The following is a 17339-nucleotide window of genomic DNA, read 5'->3' as shown; positions in this document are numbered from 1 at the left end:
CACTACGGCAGAGTGGAAATTTCATTCTGAAAATGTCCCCCAGATTGTTGCTGAGCTATGCCACCACATCTTTTCTTCCAGGAGTGCTAATCCTGCTAGAGTCACAGGAGAGCTTCTTAATTTTGGAAGGTAGGAGATGAGGTACTGGTGGATGTAAAACTGAGAGGATGGGTCACGAGTCGGGCTCAGTTGGTAGACCACTTGCCCACAGAAGGCAAAGGTCACAAGTACGAGTCTTTGTTGAGCACACAGTTTTAATCTGCCTGAAAGTTTCATATCAGCACACACCCCGCTGCAGAGTGAAAATTTAATTCTGACAACTCAATGTTCCTCTTACTCCCCAGACACTATTCTCACTATATCATGTATAGTTTTGATTTTATTTTGAGATTCATGTATTGCACTTTTAAAGCTATTATCATTTCTTAAGACCTTAAAGTATTGCCTATAATTAGCTGCTGCAGACTGCTCTTGATTGTGCTGTAATACTATTGCTGATGTCTCACACATGAGATTTTCTGATATCTTCTTTTGCTAGTAATGGTTGGTTACCTTTCCCTTTTATGAACACACACACACACACACACACACACACACACACACACACACACACCTGCGCAGCTACATTGTGCCCAACTACCTTTCATAAAAGTCTGTATGAATATCTTGTACTTATCAACCAAGCTTGACATTTTACATATCCAAACATTGATAGTCCTTAAAGAGGTGAGCAATGATTGTATTGCAAATGGATTAATGACATTATTGCATGCCTGTGTACTCCCAAATTCTTTAATACCTTCCATTCCTTTTGTAACTGTTTCCAAACTGAACATGTCCGCTAAAACAGGCCAACAAAATTATTGTCTATAGCTGTGTTGTTTTCTCCCTGTAGTTTTGTTGTGTTTTTTATGGTTGAAAGTAATTGAAATTAAAATATTCGCATATGTTTGACTTTTTTTTTTTTTTTTTTTTTTTTTTTTTTTTTTTTTTTTTTTTTTTTGCTTATAGAATACATTATAGGGTAATACTGAAGCTGCCTAATAGTGTTATTCCCAATGGTTTCTTATATTAACTCAGAATCAAGTTTGCTCAGAAAAATCCTGAAGCTAGAGTGAAGGAATCTGTAAATCATTACCATTAAAAGTAACGTGTTTCCAGAAATTGAAGCATTGACACACTGCACTTGTATATTACAAAGTTTTAACACACAAATTTGTCAACATTTAATGTTGTTTTAGGCCACATTAATCTATAAGGAGTATCTGAGCAGGAAGTTGACTATGTATGTCAACTTTTCACTTTGAAGATTACGTTTTGTGCCACAAGAATCAAGATCTATAGTTAGTTTGTTGACTTTTATCTGTAATCCTCCAGTACCTGCAGTGCTCTGCTGGATGACCTCGTTTGGTTAGAGAGACCCCACGTTAAGTAGGAATACTTGTTAACCAAACTCCCACTAAAAAAGATGTTTCTCTGCCCTACCAATCGCAGTGGGAGTGTGACCACCTCTTCCAAGGCTTTTCCTTAAAAAACCTACAATTACTACAAACAACTCCCCACATAATTAGGTCATGGCACCTGTTGTTGTAACCATTTCCAGCCATGCATTAATGCATTTGACAATCTTGTTGATGCATGGCCTTTCATGATTCCATAGCAACTCAAAAACTTACACATTGGTGTGCTGAATTTCAGAAACTATCTTTGTCAGGCCACTACTGATACCACATTCCTAGCCTTACCAGACTGTTGTCCTCCCTACACTACATTGGCTTGATCAGTGAAGATGTGCAGGCAGCACAAATGTACAAACCACAGAATTGTGTATGACAGTAGTTCACACAACCATGCCAGTGGTGTCTCAGAGTGGGCAAATACCTGTTGCCTCCATAGCGAGCAGCAAAGATCAGATGGATATCCTAGATCACACAGCAGTAGTCCACACTGTGAGAAATGTGGTGGTGGTGGTGGTGGTGGTGGTGGTGGTGGTGGTGGTGGTGGTGATAGTGTAGATAAAAGACACTATTAAAGCCACCCACATTGCTCTGCGAAATAGATGGTGACAACAGTTGTGCAAATGCAAATAGAAGCCAGGCTGTTGAAAAATGAACACTGACATGAGCAATAGTCACAGAGCTGTGAACTGGAATTGAAATATTTAACCCAAGGAAAAAAAGCAGCAAATTGCACACAAAAATCTGCCATTTATGATGTGGATAAATGTGTTATTTGGCAACAGTTTCTGTGACAATATGAACAATACTAGAAAATACGAACTTAACAAGTTTATGTTGTACAGACCTAGACTTTGTAGCTAACAGACAACTCTTAACAAGGAGTGGGTATGGGGATTAGAGAATAGTTAAATGTTGATGTGGTTTAAGGTGGCTGGTATATAATCCTTAAACTGTTCTTACTGGTGAGTGTTTGTTGTATAGGTGTTGAAAAGATAAATTTCAAGCTTTTAAACAGGCCTGAAACAGTAAATGTTGAAAATCATCATGGTAAATGATAACAGTCAAACAGTTGCAGGATAAAGATTTATTGAAATCCTTGACCACAGTTTCGGTATATCTAAATATATCTTCATCAGCAGCAATACTACACCTGAACAGGAACACACCTTCATTAGCAGAAACTTAGCACCATAACTGAGAAAGAAAAAAAACACTTATAGCTTAAGTAACCGTAAAATTACCAAAGTGTTACAAGCACAAAACTTTTAGTCACTTACTAAAATCACATCCTGCGGTGGAGATACATAAAACAATCGTACCAAAGGCTTCGTCAGTAGTTAAAACATCATCTCCATTTATACATCATAATTATGAAGAGAAAGTTGATGCGAACAGGGCATAGCAACAGTACTTCACTTGTGAACTAGCGTGAGGAGGGTGTGGAAGCCCTAGGGCAGACAGTTTCACTGAGAGAGGGCAATTGTGGTATGTGCGAGACACTAGCACACATTAAAACCCATGGATACATACTCATGCACATCAAAATTTTTAAAAGTTGTGCTAATTCAAACCTTCTGACTTAATACATAAAACATATCAGAACCGTATGAAAACACCTACATACAATAGAAAATATGATACCAATTTACCTGTGTCCTAGTGTCAAGCAGACGAAGCTTGAGCTAAGGAACACATCTAATGAGAGAGGGCGCTAGTGTTATGTGCGAGAATGTCATAACTTAAAGACTAAGATGCATACACTTCTGGCCATGAAAATTGCTACATCATGAAGATGACGTGCTACAGACGCAAAATTTAACCGACAGGAAGAAGGTGCTGTGATATGCAAATGATTAGCTTTTCAGAGCATTCACACAAGGTTGGCACCGGTGGCAACACCTACAAAGTGCTGACATGACGAAAGTTTCCAACCGATTTCTCAAACACAAACAGCAGTTGACCGGCATTGCCTGGTGAAACATTGTTGTGATGCCTCGTGTAAGGAGGAGAAATGCGTACCATCACATTTCCAACTTTGATAAAGGTCGGATTGTAGCCTATCGCGATTGCGGTTTATCGTATCGCGACATTGCTGCTTGCGTTGGTCGAGATCCAATGACTGTTAGCAGAATATGGAATCGGTGGGTTCAGGAGGGTAATACGGAATGCCGTGCTGGATCCCAATGGCCTATCACTAGCAGTCGAGATGACAGGCATCTTATCCGGATAGCTGTAACGGATCGTGCAGCCACGTCTCAATCCGTGAGTCAACAGATGGGGACATTTGCAAGACAACAACCATCTCCACGAACAGTTCAACGACGTTTGCAGCAGAATGGACTATCAGCTCGGAGACCATGGTTGCGGTTACCCTTGACGCTGCATCACAGACAGGAGCGCATGCGATGGTGTACTCAACGACGAATCTGGGTGCACGAATGCCAAAACGTCATTTTTTCAGACGAATCCAGGTTCTGTTTACAGCATCGTGATGATCGCATCCGTGTTTGGCGACATCACGGTGAACGCACATTGGAAGCATGTATTCGTCATCGCCATACTGGCGTATCACCCGGTGTGATGGTATGGGGTGCCATTGGTTACATGTCTCGGTCACTTCTTGTTCGCATTGACAGCACTTTGAACAGTGGACGTTAAATTTCGGATGTGTTACGACCTACGGCTCCACCCTTCATTCGATTCCTGCGAAACCCTACATTTCAGCAGGATAATGCACGACCGCATGTTGCAGGTCCTGTACGGGCCTTCCTGGATACAGAAAATGTTCGACTGCTGCCCTGGCCAGCACATTCTCCAGATATCTCACCAATTGAAAACATCTGGTCAATGGTGGCCGAGCAACTGGCTCGTCACAATACGCCTGTCACTACTCTTGATGAACTGTGGTGTCTTGTTGAAGCTGCATGGGCAGCTGTATCTGAACACGCCATCCAAACTCTTGTTTGACTCAATGTCCAGGCGTATCAAGGCTGTTATTACGGCCAGAGGTGGTTGTTCTGGGTACTGATTTCTCAGGATCTATGCACCCAAATTGCGTGAAAATGTAATCCCATGTCAGTTCTAGTATAATATATTTGTCCAATGACTACCTGTTTATCATCTGCATTTCTTCTTGGTGTAGCAATTTTAATGGCCAGTAGTGTACTAGCGAAAACAACCAAAATTTTACAGTAAAACGAAACCATCTGTCATCGTGAATAAAAACATAACAGAATCATTTAACCATTGGACAGACAGTTAGACCCATTAAAGTAAGATATAAAGAACACATGCTAGGTAAAAATGGGGAAAACGTGTATAATTCCACATTTGCTGAACATCTATGGCTCTTACAGCATACGCCACATATAATTGCTACAGGAAGCGAGTTAGGGTTACAAACTGGACCTGCTCAAGGAATTGGAGATTTTCGAGCATCTGTCTCAAGAAGATAGTTTGTGCAGGATGATGACAACTCGACGCTTGCAGGTAAAGGTCCGTATGTGTTGGCTTACGGTAGACACAGTGCCCTAATGACCCACCCTCTCTCTTAGTAACCAAGATGTCCAAAAATGGCAAGCAACCCTCATTCTCTATTTCCATTGTAAACTGGATGTTCTTGTGGATTGCATTCAGATGTTCTTGCAACCGGCGTCCTTAGAACGTTGGTGTACTGGCCTCATGTTGTTTCTGATGGAGACAGCCTTACAAAAGAGCTGGAACATTTAAAGTTGGTGTTCAGAGGTAATGGTCACTCTCCACGACATATTAGAACAGTGCTAAGAAGGAAGAAATGTGACCACCTACAAAATCAAGAAGATAAGGAGCTATTCAAGTCCAGGGCGTTCCTTCCATACATCGGCAACCTTTAGTCTAAAATAGGCAGGATTCTAAGGAAATATGAATTTAAAGTAATCTTCCGGCCACCGGCAAAGATTAGTGCCCTTCTCGGCTCAGTAAAGGACTATATGGGTCTGCGGAAGTCCGGCATCTATAAAATTCCTTGCCAGTGTGACAAAGCTTACATCGGTCAGATGACACGCACAGTACATGAAAGGTGCATTGAACACGAATGCCACACTCGCCTTTCGCATCCCAGTAAGTCGGCTGTAGCTGAGCACTGTATTACCACAGGACACGCTACGGATTTTTCTGCCACGAAAATCTTGGCCCCAGCGAAAACATTCTGCGATTCAGTAATTAAAGAATCTGTGGAGATACGACCAGCGCAAAATCTTATAAATTGTGATGGTTATTTTTCAACTGGACAAGGCTTGGGACCTGGTGATCTCTCTAATTTCCTCTGAGACAAGACATTTTATTCATAATGACACGTTTGGCAACATCTGACGTCTGTTTTTAGCGACGCGGGTGAGCATTCCGACAGAGGGCGGACATGTTTTCACCTTTACGCATGCACCTTGCGCGCCACAGATAGAACAGTAGTTCCAGAGGGCGCGATTTCGATAGAGAATGCTCCTGTGACGGAGGCCGATGCGCATGCGTTTTCGTGCCAATTTTTTGCTATAAAGTTGCCTCTGGGAACTTGCAGTTTCCAGTGACACACTCACCTGAAGATGGCTGGACGATTGCCAGCCGAAGTATTGTGGCAAGGAGTCAACATGATCCGGCTGCAATCCCGAAATCTCATTCAACATTCAATACTCCGGGAAAACTTCAAGAATCACAATTTTGTTTGTATTTTCTCTTTATCATTAGTTTTGCTCTACTTCCTGTTTTGATAACAATTAACAACTGTCTTCATAACAGTGATAAGAAAGTAGATGAGAAAGAGATGAAATGCAAGTGATTTCAAATTTGATGTGCATTAACTGCATGCATATATGTTTATTATGTGACAGCTACAATTTTTTGAATGATATTTGTCATAAAACCTAAACTGTTCTCACATCATGAATGTATGAAGACACCTTGCCATGGTGGCATTTAATTTTTGTGAATGTAAGGGGAAACATTCCATAATAATGGTTTTCCATCTATAAATTTTGCAGCCCTACTCTGTTGTTTTATTTAAACTCTGCATTCTTCTCCTTTATTTTCAGTCACATCCATCAACAGTTTTTGACTCTGACAAAAGTAAAAAAAAATTGTTGTGTGACTGGTATCAAATCTAAGACCTACAAAGTGCCAGTCTGAGGCTATGCACCTTGACTTTTTCTCCATTCTTAATGTGAAAAGTATTTTAATGGATGATAAGTAAATTGATCATGTTCAGTCACTGAGGATGATATCCTCTGTGTCAGTGTGGACGGCTTTACAATGTAATATCAAGCATCTTTAGCCGCATCACCATTGCTGCAGCAATAACAAACACGATTTATGGAACATAATATCTTATAGAGTAACACGTAAGATGCAATGAAGTACAGGCTGTGTGTAGCACTGAACATAGTGCCTGGACAGCAGTAATACAGGTTACAGAATCGGCAGACCACTTATTTGTGATAGCTTAAATAACACTGTTATATTGGTGACCCAACAAAGCACGCCAGAGGCTCTCCAGAGTGTACCTGGAGGCTGACCCAGGTGGCCTCTGTAAGTGGACCTGTGAACTGCGTGGACGTATGAGCTCTGAAATTGCGCGTGTCATGAGTGAAGGTACATCGTTCCTCCCTTCTAGTGGGTGGGAACACGTCCATAAAAACACTAGGCACAGAAAAATGCATGGTACAGAAGATGTACTGGTACCGAAAAAGTACTGGTACCATTAAAAACGAGCAATGATCTGACAATCCACTGACATTACGTCCTGGAAAACATCAGTGACAGTGCTGTCATCCGTTTCGTTGCCCGATGATGACAGCTGCTGCAGCATGTAGCAGGCAATCACTGGTGAGTAGTGGTGATGATGGGTTGGCTTGGTGCACCGTCTCTCGTGAAAGGCCGTAGGGCAGGACAGGGGACGACGTCTCCATAGAAATGTCCTCATCCAGGTCAGCGGTTAGCGCTGGAGGCAACAGCAGGGGCATCGGAGATGATGGCTGCACAGGACCCAGCATTTGAAGCAGCAGCAGCAGCTGCAGCGGGGGCTTCACCAGCAATGGCAGTCTAGGAGTGGGGGCAGAGGCAGGAACCCCAGGCAGCAATGTGCCAGGTAGAGACTCACGATGTGGGGCAAAGTGGACCATCTGTGACACAGGAACAGACATCTGCGGTGGCTGGGATGTGGGACGTGGTGGGCCCTCTGTAACATAACCCCCCCCCCCCCTTGCACCTCCTCGTGCACAGCTGCAGCTGGTTGAAGTGATGGGATATCCACTCATCAGGACTGTGGACGATGCATAGGCACCGGCCCCAGTGACACTCAATGACAGGAGGTACTCAGTTTGGCTGGCAGCTGAAACTATGAGTCCGGACAGGCCCATCTGGCTGGAATCGTTGCAAAGTTGATGACACTGGAGGATGCGATGTCAGATGAAGCAGGTTAAGGAAGGTCTGTTGTTGGCATGTAGCAGCTCCACTGGGTTTTTGGCCCTCACCGGAGTGAAATGGTACAAACTCAGAAAATGGTCTAAAGCTGGTTCAAGGGACTAGCCAGATACATACTCTGAGTTTTAAATGTCCCAACTACGAATTTGGTCTCACCATCTGATTGAGGGTGAAATGGGAGAGCTGCGAGGTAGTGAACACCAGTAACCTGACAAAAAGACACAACAAGAAACAAACTGGGGCCTGTTATCAGTAATGATGGTATACGGAAAATTGCAGAAATCTAAGACAGGCCAAAATAGTGGCTGCAGCAGACGTGGGCAGATAACGTGCCACATAGGGAAATTTGGAATAGGAGTCCACTATAATGAGGCCTTACTGGTTTAGGAAGGGCTTAGCAAAATCGACGTGTAGACACTTCCATGGGAGCTGCGGCATCGGCCAGGGGGGGGACAGCTGTTGCTGAACTCGGTGAGTGCAAACAGTGATAATCCATGTAATGTCCTTATCCATGCCCGGCCAATATACATTCCGATGGGCCAAAACTTTGGTGTGAGAGGTCTTCCAATGACCGATATGCAGAAGCTGCATTACGTTATGACATAAGGAAGCGGGAATCACAACCCAGGGAGCAGCGTTCTCTGCAGTGAAGAAGAGAACCCCATCAAACACACAAAGGCGATGCTGGACACAGAAATAATTACGCAAAGGATTGGAGACATGGCCCAGGGATTTTTCCGGCCAACCATGCTGCACAAAAGAGGGGACCCAACTAAGTACTGGATTGGCAGTGACAGCTGATGCTATCGTAGCACTAGTAATGGGAAACTAATCGACTGCATTCTAGTTCTCAATTTGTAAACAGAAACAAAGCAACTCGTGGTCAGTCACTGGGTCTCGCCGAATTGGAAGGCGGGATAAGGCATCTGCATTGACGTGTTGTGCCGTCAGCCAGTAATGGATCTGATAATGATAATGAGAGAAGAAGAAGAGAATCCACTGTTGAAAGCAATGTGCTTTCTTGTCTGGCACAGAAGCCGAAGGGTTAAAAAGAGCAACCAACAGCTTGTGATCTGTGATTAAATGGAACTTGGAACCAAACAAGAAGAAATGAAATTTCTTGAGGGCGAACACAACCACTAAAGCCTCATTTTCAGTGTAAGAATACTGGTGCTGAGTGGGAGTTATAGTCTTAGATGTGTAAGCAATGGGTCTTTCAGATCTGCCCACGTATTTGTGCACCAGTACCGTGCTAAGAGTCATCTGTAGCCAACACAAGATGCTGACCTGGCTGAAGAGTGGCAAGACACTGGGCAGATTGAAGCTTAGATTTAAGCAAAGCAAACACTCGGTCATAAGCTGGGCCCATAAAAAAGGGTACACTTTTACGCAAAAGTGCATGCAGGGGCAGAGCAACGGTGGATGCGTCCGGTAGAAACTTAAAGTAGTACACCAATTTATGTGGAAACGCTTGCAGTTCCTTAATGGAGGTCAGCTGCAGCAAAGCCGCAGCTGCATCAGCATGGTGACACAGTGGCTTGACTCCTCTGTGAGAAATCTCGAAACCTAGATACTCAATTAATGGCTGAAAAAATTGAGATCTGGCAAGACTGCACTTGAGACCTGCAGACTGCAAAACAGAACGGTGATCAGAGATTTCTAGGGTGGTCTTTGGCGAAGGAACCCAAAGGAACGATATCGTCGAGGTAATTTATGTAGCTGGGCACAAAGGCTGTCACCTGTTCTAAAAAATGCTGGAAAATTGTGGGCGTGCTAGTGGTGCCAAAAGGTAAGTGTTGATATTGATATAGGATGAAAGGTGTATTGGTAACAAGAAGATGCCTAGTGGCCTCATTGAAGGGGAGCCGGAGGCATGCTTCTGACAAATTTATCTTGGAAAAGTAGTGGCCACTTGATAATTTTGCAGCAACTTGTCAGGTTGGGGCAAAGGGTATGTATCTATCACGGACTGTGCGTTGATGGTGACACTGAAGTTGCTGCAAGGCAAAGCTTACCTATCGGCCAGTGGTGTAGCCCATTCATTGGAAGAAATACACCGAATGCCATCAAGTGACATCAAACGGTCTAATTTGCCCTTGACAGAGGTGCAGAACGCGACAGGCACATGCTGCGCCTAAAAAAAAAAAAAAAAAAAAAAAAAAAAAGGGCTGGGACTGAAAACCAGCAGCACAATCAAACCCCAGGGAAAACAGATATGAAAAGTCAGTACAGGGGGACTCCAGTTGCTGATATGGAAGTCGATCTGACACTAAATGTACCTCATCAGCAATGGACAAACCAAAAATGTTAAACACATCTAACCCGAACAGGTCTATTTTGTGGGAATTATCTACTACAAGGAAGATGAGATGGCGAACAACAGATTAGTAAGAGACAGGAGCAGAGAACTGAGCTAGAACTGGAACCTGCTCTTTATTGTAGCTGACCAACTTCCGTGAAACCTTTGTAAGGGAAGGAGAGCCTAAGTCCACATATGTTTGTGCATTTACTGTAGCTCCCGTGTCCATTTGCATTTTTAGAGGTTTATTAAACACATGCAAGTCAATAAACTATTTGTTCAAGGAAACAGTCATTGTAGAGATACAGTTTATGTCCATTGCTGTTACTGCGTCCGCCACATTTGAAGAGCAGTTACACACCAATGCAATGGGCCTATCTTTTGACATTTTGAGCACATCCATAAGCATCGGATTGTCACAGTGAAATGCTTTGTTCCAGACTTCCCTATCTGGGGCTAGATGATTAATCATATCACACGCCATGTGATCAGCGTGACCCGTACTGTGTTCTAGCGACATAATTAAGATGGCGGTTCAACCTGTGTAATTCTGCAGCGCAGGCTTTGTAAGATTGGATTGGATGTTTCCGGCAATGGTAAAATTCTACATACACCGCAATGACGCATGCATTCTGTCACAGTGATAGGTTGTGAGATGCTTGCTCATTTCATCAAATGATAAGTTGGCCAGTCCTTGCAAAGGCGCAAGTTGGCGCAACAACTGATAAATGTGAGATGAAAGCCAGGAAAGAAAGAAAGAAAGCCCTACCCAAGTTTGCATCACCCACACAAAAAACCTGGAACGGTTGGTGTAACCATGTTTCGTAGGTATCCCAAACTTCAGCAGATTCATCATTTGCTGGAAAGAGCGATTGTTGCACTGACGAGAAAGTAACCTGCCACAAACACTCAGATGGCATTTTGATTGAGAGCAGTGGCGAGTGCCTGCTGTTGTACTACGAAAGCTTTGTGCTGGAAAATGATACGTTGGAATGTTTCTTCCAATAAGATGTTTTTCGGGCGTCTTAGCACTGACACTAACATGCGGAGAAATCATAACCCTCACTCGTCGCCAAATTTGCTACAGCAAGGACATGATTTGTGGAATATAGTACTTAATGGAGCAACATGTAAAATGTAGTGAAGTACAGGTTGTGTGTAGCACTGAACATAGTGAGTGGACAACAGGAACATGGATTACAGAATAGGCTGAGCACTCATTGTGATGGCTTAAATAATACTGTTTCTTTGGCTATTCACCAGAGTTTGCCAAGTGTCCGACCCAGGTTGCATTCAACCATTCACATTGTGCTCCAATCCCCATTCCCATCCCTCGTTGTCCACTTGCTAGATAAATTGTTCTCTCGATGAAATTTGTGTTTAAAATATAGCAAAATAAAGCGTTACCGTGTACAAATGAGATGACATAATTTCAAAAGAGGAAAACTACATTAATTTTTGTGGAAATTCGGAGCATGAAAATTAAAGTGGCTGGTGGTTTATTTAGACGAAATGTGGATTCATAAATATTATTCTGTGAATAAATGCTGGCAGAGTGATAGTGTGCAAGGAATATTGTCAAGCAAAATTAACATTCTGTGTGTGTTCATTGTGTTATGCAGGGCATGTGTGTACAGATGCGTAGGGTGTGACAGTGTTTCGTTTGTAAGGATACTGTATGATTTACTGTTACTGCCTCCCTCCCTCTTTCTTGAGCATCAACTTGACATAATGCCACCTCCCCAGGTCTTCACTTCAAATAACGTGATAGTAGAAACATTTTTTCAGACTCTAAACATACCCAAAATGTTTTCACCCAGAATCTGTAATTTAGGTAGTTGATTTTTATTTGTGGTTTCTGTCCTGAACTTACGTAGAAACAATTTCCTTTGAACAAATATGCAGTTTTTTGTAATCATATACAATGTATTCAAAAGGTATAATGTCATGATATTCATGTTACCTTAATTTCTTTTGCAGCACAAACTGTGCAGCTCCAAGAAAGTGAACCTGGGGAAGAGTGCTTCAATAATTGGAAGATAACAGTACCAGAAACTTTCTTAAATAATAAGTAAATCAGTTATACTCACCTGTTTTGAGAGTTATCACAAAGTTTTTGACAAAGAGCAGGGAGCAACAGAGACATGGCTAAGTTTTGTGGTTACCCTGATTATAAAGCTGCACTTCAATCAGCTGATGCCATACTTTGTGCACTTGATGATCTATACTTATGTGAGTTACAATCGTATGATTCTGATTTTCGTTTATCAGTGGTGGATCGTAAACGTTCTGAATCACAGGGAGCCACTGTTGGGAGAAGATTAGCAGTGTCAGGTCGCGGTGATGAGCTTCGAGCAGCTAATGCATTGCTTATGTTAACTAGAACTGACCATGACATGAGGCGAGCTCCACCACGCGTGCAGCAAGCTGTACAGCAGAATCCTTCAAAACTGGAAACCGTGCAACAGAGTCGCACTCAATTTGGAACCCTGCTGCAGAGTTCCTCACAGACTGGGGAGACAAATAGGAATTCTCAACACAGATCTGTGCAATGGAAACTTGCACAAACTACTAAGGTACAGCAGAATCATTCACATACAAGAATGGTTCAGTGTAGTTCCACACAGACTGTAGCTGTGCGTCGAAATCCTCCAAAGCATCAGATTACAAAGGCAAATACCCCACAGCTTAAACCAGTTCAGTCTTATACAACTCAAACTAGGTCAACACAGCAGACAGTGTCACACACACAGGCAAGACGACAAGGTGTGTCTCAATCTGAAATAGGATTGTGGAACCCTGTAGAAGTGTTTGTGCAGCATGGTTTTCCACACTCTGAACTCAGAAGGTGGAGACGTCCTAAAACAAAGAACACACATGGCTCATCACAAAAAGAAGCAACACAGCAGACTGCTGCACGGACAGCACCCAAACAAGACAAACATCCACAGACTAAAGCAGAACAACCCAACTCACCACGAACACCAATATTGCAACAGGCTCTCTCACCTGAGCAAGAGAATTGCCCACAGACTGAATGGGAAGATGTGGATGTGGTAATGGTACCAATAAATGAAGTTGTTCAGCACCTTGCACACCAAGAGGAAACAATACCATTACAAGTACATACTTACATCATTAGTGCACTGCTGCAACAGTTGTATCGGAAAGTCCTGGCTCAGTGCAAAAATGGTACAGTAAGGCAACTAATGTTGGAAAGAAGCTATGAATCTTACAACTATTGTTACTCTGGAAACATGCGTACAGCCATTTCAGAGACTAACCCAGAGAGTAAAGAATATAGAGAGAAAAGCAAAGATGCTGGTAACACTGTCACATTTGGAAACTCTCCAAGGGGAAGATATAATGAACGTTCTTCAGGTGTTCAGGAAGTGGAAGGCTGCTTCTCCACTGAAAACCGAACAAAACGGCGTGAATTCGGGTTCTTTCAAGCAGGACCACCACTGAGTTCATATGGAGTTCCTCCTCAGCAGCAATCTCAGAGAAAACTATCTCGTTCATCGAGCCAATGGTAAGTGCAAAGCAATAATAATATGGTAACATTTTTACAGGTAAATAGAAATTGTTACAGCAAAGTTATGTATTTGTTGTTGTTGGTGTTGATGTTGTTGTTTTTCAGCCTGAAGCCTGGTTTGATGTTTCTCCACATACTAGTCTATCCTGTGCAAGCCCCTTCATCTCTGCATAATTACTGCAACCTGCAACCATGCGAATCTGCTTACTATAGTTAAACATTGGTCCTCCGCCACAAACCTCCCCCACCGCATCCCCCCTCCCCCCCCCCCCCTCCCCAAATTACCAAATTTAAGATTCTTTGATGTCTCAGGATGTGCTATGAACTAATCTCTTTATCACCAATTTGCAATATTGTACACAGACAAGTACCTGCAGAAGAGATTTTCTAAAACTTTATATTTAGTACTAACAAATTTCTCTTTATCAAATGCTTTCTTACACTGCTAGTCTGCATTTTATATCTTTCTTCTTTGGCTAACATGTTATTTTGTTGCCTAAATAGCAAAGCTCATCTACTTCTTTTGTGTCTCATCTCCTAATGTAATTCCCTCAGCTTAACTGATTTAATTTGATAGCATTCCATTACCCTGTTTGTACGGTTGTTGATGTTCATCTAATAATCTTTTCAGAACACTACCCGTTCTGTTCATCTGATCTTCCACATAATTTACAGTCTATCAGAATTACAATGTAATTGAAAATTCTCAGAGAGTTTTTATTTCTTCCCTCTGAAAAAATGTAATTCCATTTGCAAATTTCTTCTTGGTTACCTCTGTTGCTTGCTCAGTGTAAAATTTAAATAACATTGTGGGATACACTACAAACTTGTATCATTCCTTGTTCAACTACTATTTCTCTTTCAAGTCTTTCTACTCTTGCGGATGCAGCCTTGTTTCTGTAAAAAGTTCTAGATAACTTTTTGCTTTGTGTATTTTATCCCTGCTATCATCAGAATTTCAAAGAGCCTATACCAGTCATCATTGTCAACAGCTGGCTATAAATCTACAAATGCAATAAACACTCTTATATCAATAAATGGACATTTTCCTCTCTTAAGTCTATTTTCTACGATAGTTGTAGGATTAGTATTACCTCATGTGTTCATCCATTTCTCTGGACCCAGACTGATCTCTATTATCAGCTTCTAACAGTCTTTCCATTCTTCTGCAAACAGTTCATCTCAGTATTTTGCAACTATGACTTATTAAACTGATGGTTTAGTAATATTCATATCTGTCAACATCTGCCATCTTTGGCATTGGAATTATTTTGTTTAAGTCTGAGGGTATTCCACCTGTCTCTTACATCTTGCATACCAGGTGGAATAATTTTATCATGGTATATCTCAATAATTCTGTGGGAATGTCTACTCTGTGTAGCATGTTTCGATTTAGGTCTTTCAGTGCTCTGTAAAATTCTTTACACAGGAGTATGTGTCCCGTCTCATCTTCATCTACTTCTTTTCCCCTCTCCATACTATTGTTTTCAAGTTTGTTACATTTTTGTTGTCTTTCTATACTGTGCAACAGAATAAAAGTATAACTTTTTCATAACCCCATAATTGTTTCCCATTGTGATGCATAAGTTTGAAATTTATCTCAAAGGTACCTACAACCTACCTCTGTAATGGCACAAAAGCATGGCGCGCTGTGACTTTACCCTCAGGCTTGATGATGCTTCAGACAGGAAGGTTTGTACTCATGTGAAAAGAGTCCAGAACTCAGAAGTTTGAGACGTGTAAAGTGGGTTAATGATGCCACATTGTCACAAAATTTCACCAAAGTTCTGCCCATAGCTACTGCGGATGTGTCACGCAATGAGAAGGTCATCACAGCCCCTCTTACCCACATTTCACCGCTCTTGCAATGGAGGTCAGAACCACAACACAGGCAGCTTGCATCAGAGGTGTTTGAAGCCGTTCTCTGCCTGCAAGCTACTTCACAAAATTTCTCTCTCAAGGCATATTTTTAAAATTCTCAAAAAATATGGGTAGGTGCTACTGAAGGTTTTGCCAAACTCGGGGTTCTTAGAGGAGCTTTGTTCTATTCATGCATATGTCAATGTCGCAACCCTTCATGATCATGCCACATGAGGGTGTGAAACAGGAGTGCAGAAAAAGGATACGAACCTTTGCCTCTTTGAATCATTGTAAAATTTTGTCAAATGGTTTTAAATGGTCACTCCGAAGGGGTGCGATCATGCTTAATGGGGTTGCTAGCCCATGATGTCCTTAGAGAAGGGTTGAAGTGTCAGGAAGATATCAGCAGTATCAAAGATGGTCAAGAATGGCTTCGTGTTGGTCATCGCACTGTGAGGTCATCGCACTGTGAGGTCATCGCACTGTGAGGTCATCGCACTGTGAGCTGCTGTTTTAGACTGTAAAATGTGTGGGAATTAATGTCCAAAAACAAAGGGTTTCATTGATGCCCTTTATGCCACTCCCTGAGGACTTTTTGTGTCAGTTCTGAGAAGTGGTGTATCTGCAGTGTTTTTCTTGGTCCACTAACCAGGAAACCACATGATTTTAACACTGATTCAACAACACTGGATGTTGTGACTTCCACTGCAGAGATGTCAAAAGGAGGAGTGAAATGTGGGCAAGAGGGGCTGTGACAACCTTCCCAATGTATGACACATCCATAGTGGCATTTGGCAGTGTTGGTGTGGAATTAGGCACCAATGTGACATCATTAACCCACTTTACACGTCACATGAACTTCAGAGCTGTGGCTTTTTCTTTTCTTTTCGTTTTCTTTTCATATGTAGACACCTTGTTTTTTGAAGCATCGTCATGCCAGTGGTGATGTTGCAGGGTGCCACACTTCTCCACTATTACCTGGTTGGCCTTTTGCTGGTCACCAGTTCAAACCCAACCATCAGCAATTTGTTGTTTATTGATTTTCAGTTCATTTCTTTTATGTCTGTTCATTGGTGTCAGTAACAAATGTACTTTTAGTTCTGTGTGTTGTGCTTCATTGATGACCCTGCGTTCAGTTTTGGGTCTAATTATGGTTTAAACACGACATTGTTTGCTGGGGAAGCTGGGTGTTTCAAAACATTTACATCACGTTGACACCAATTAGTCAAAGTATAAGTTGCGCTTATGTGGTGAAGAACTGTGTGCAAGTAGTACATCTTTCCTAAGATCTATATATTCGAAAACAGCAGTAAGTCACTTGCGTATCAGGCATCAATCAGTGTTATGCAGAGCCACTGGTCTGGACCTGACAAAATGGCTGAAAGGCCAGATACAACAGGGGGTGACATGTGTTTGGCAGATTATTTCTACTTGAATGGCACAGCCGAACAGTGGTTTGAGAACAATGAAGTGAAGCTCTACAGCTGGAACAAATTCCGAGTTGAACTGTAGAAAATGTGTAATGGCAATCCACAGCAAGTCTGCTTGGCTAAAGAACAATTTAAGAACAGAGCCCATCATCATGGGGAAACTACACACTTGTACATACAGAATTTTTTGGTCATATGCCCCATCATAAATCTGAATATGACAGAAGCCAACAAAGTCTCACACCTGATGAAAGGAATTGCAGAATAATTACCAAGCTCTTCTAAGAAAAGTTGTCACAACAGAA

General features: G+C 42.1%; 1 protein-coding gene across 3 annotated transcripts in view; it reads left to right on the top strand.

The window, feature by feature from the left end:
* Positions 1-17339, top strand: part of LOC126248430 (uncharacterized) — a 195638-nt gene that overhangs the window by 82702 nt on the left and 95597 nt on the right. For all 3 annotated transcript variants that reach the window (XM_049949397.1, XM_049949396.1, XM_049949399.1), the window contains exon 4: positions 12190-13741. In XM_049949397.1, the coding sequence (XP_049805354.1) occupies positions 12354-13741 (1388 nt within the window). In that variant the 5' untranslated portion in view covers positions 12190-12353. The remainder of the gene's footprint in view (positions 1-12189; positions 13742-17339) is intronic.

This window comes from Schistocerca nitens, chromosome 3, assembly GCF_023898315.1.
Source record: "Schistocerca nitens isolate TAMUIC-IGC-003100 chromosome 3, iqSchNite1.1, whole genome shotgun sequence".
In the NCBI taxonomy this organism is placed as follows: domain Eukaryota; kingdom Metazoa; phylum Arthropoda; class Insecta; order Orthoptera; family Acrididae; genus Schistocerca; species Schistocerca nitens.
Note: the sequence above shows the minus strand (reverse complement) of the source record. Positions and strands in the feature narration are given on the sequence as shown.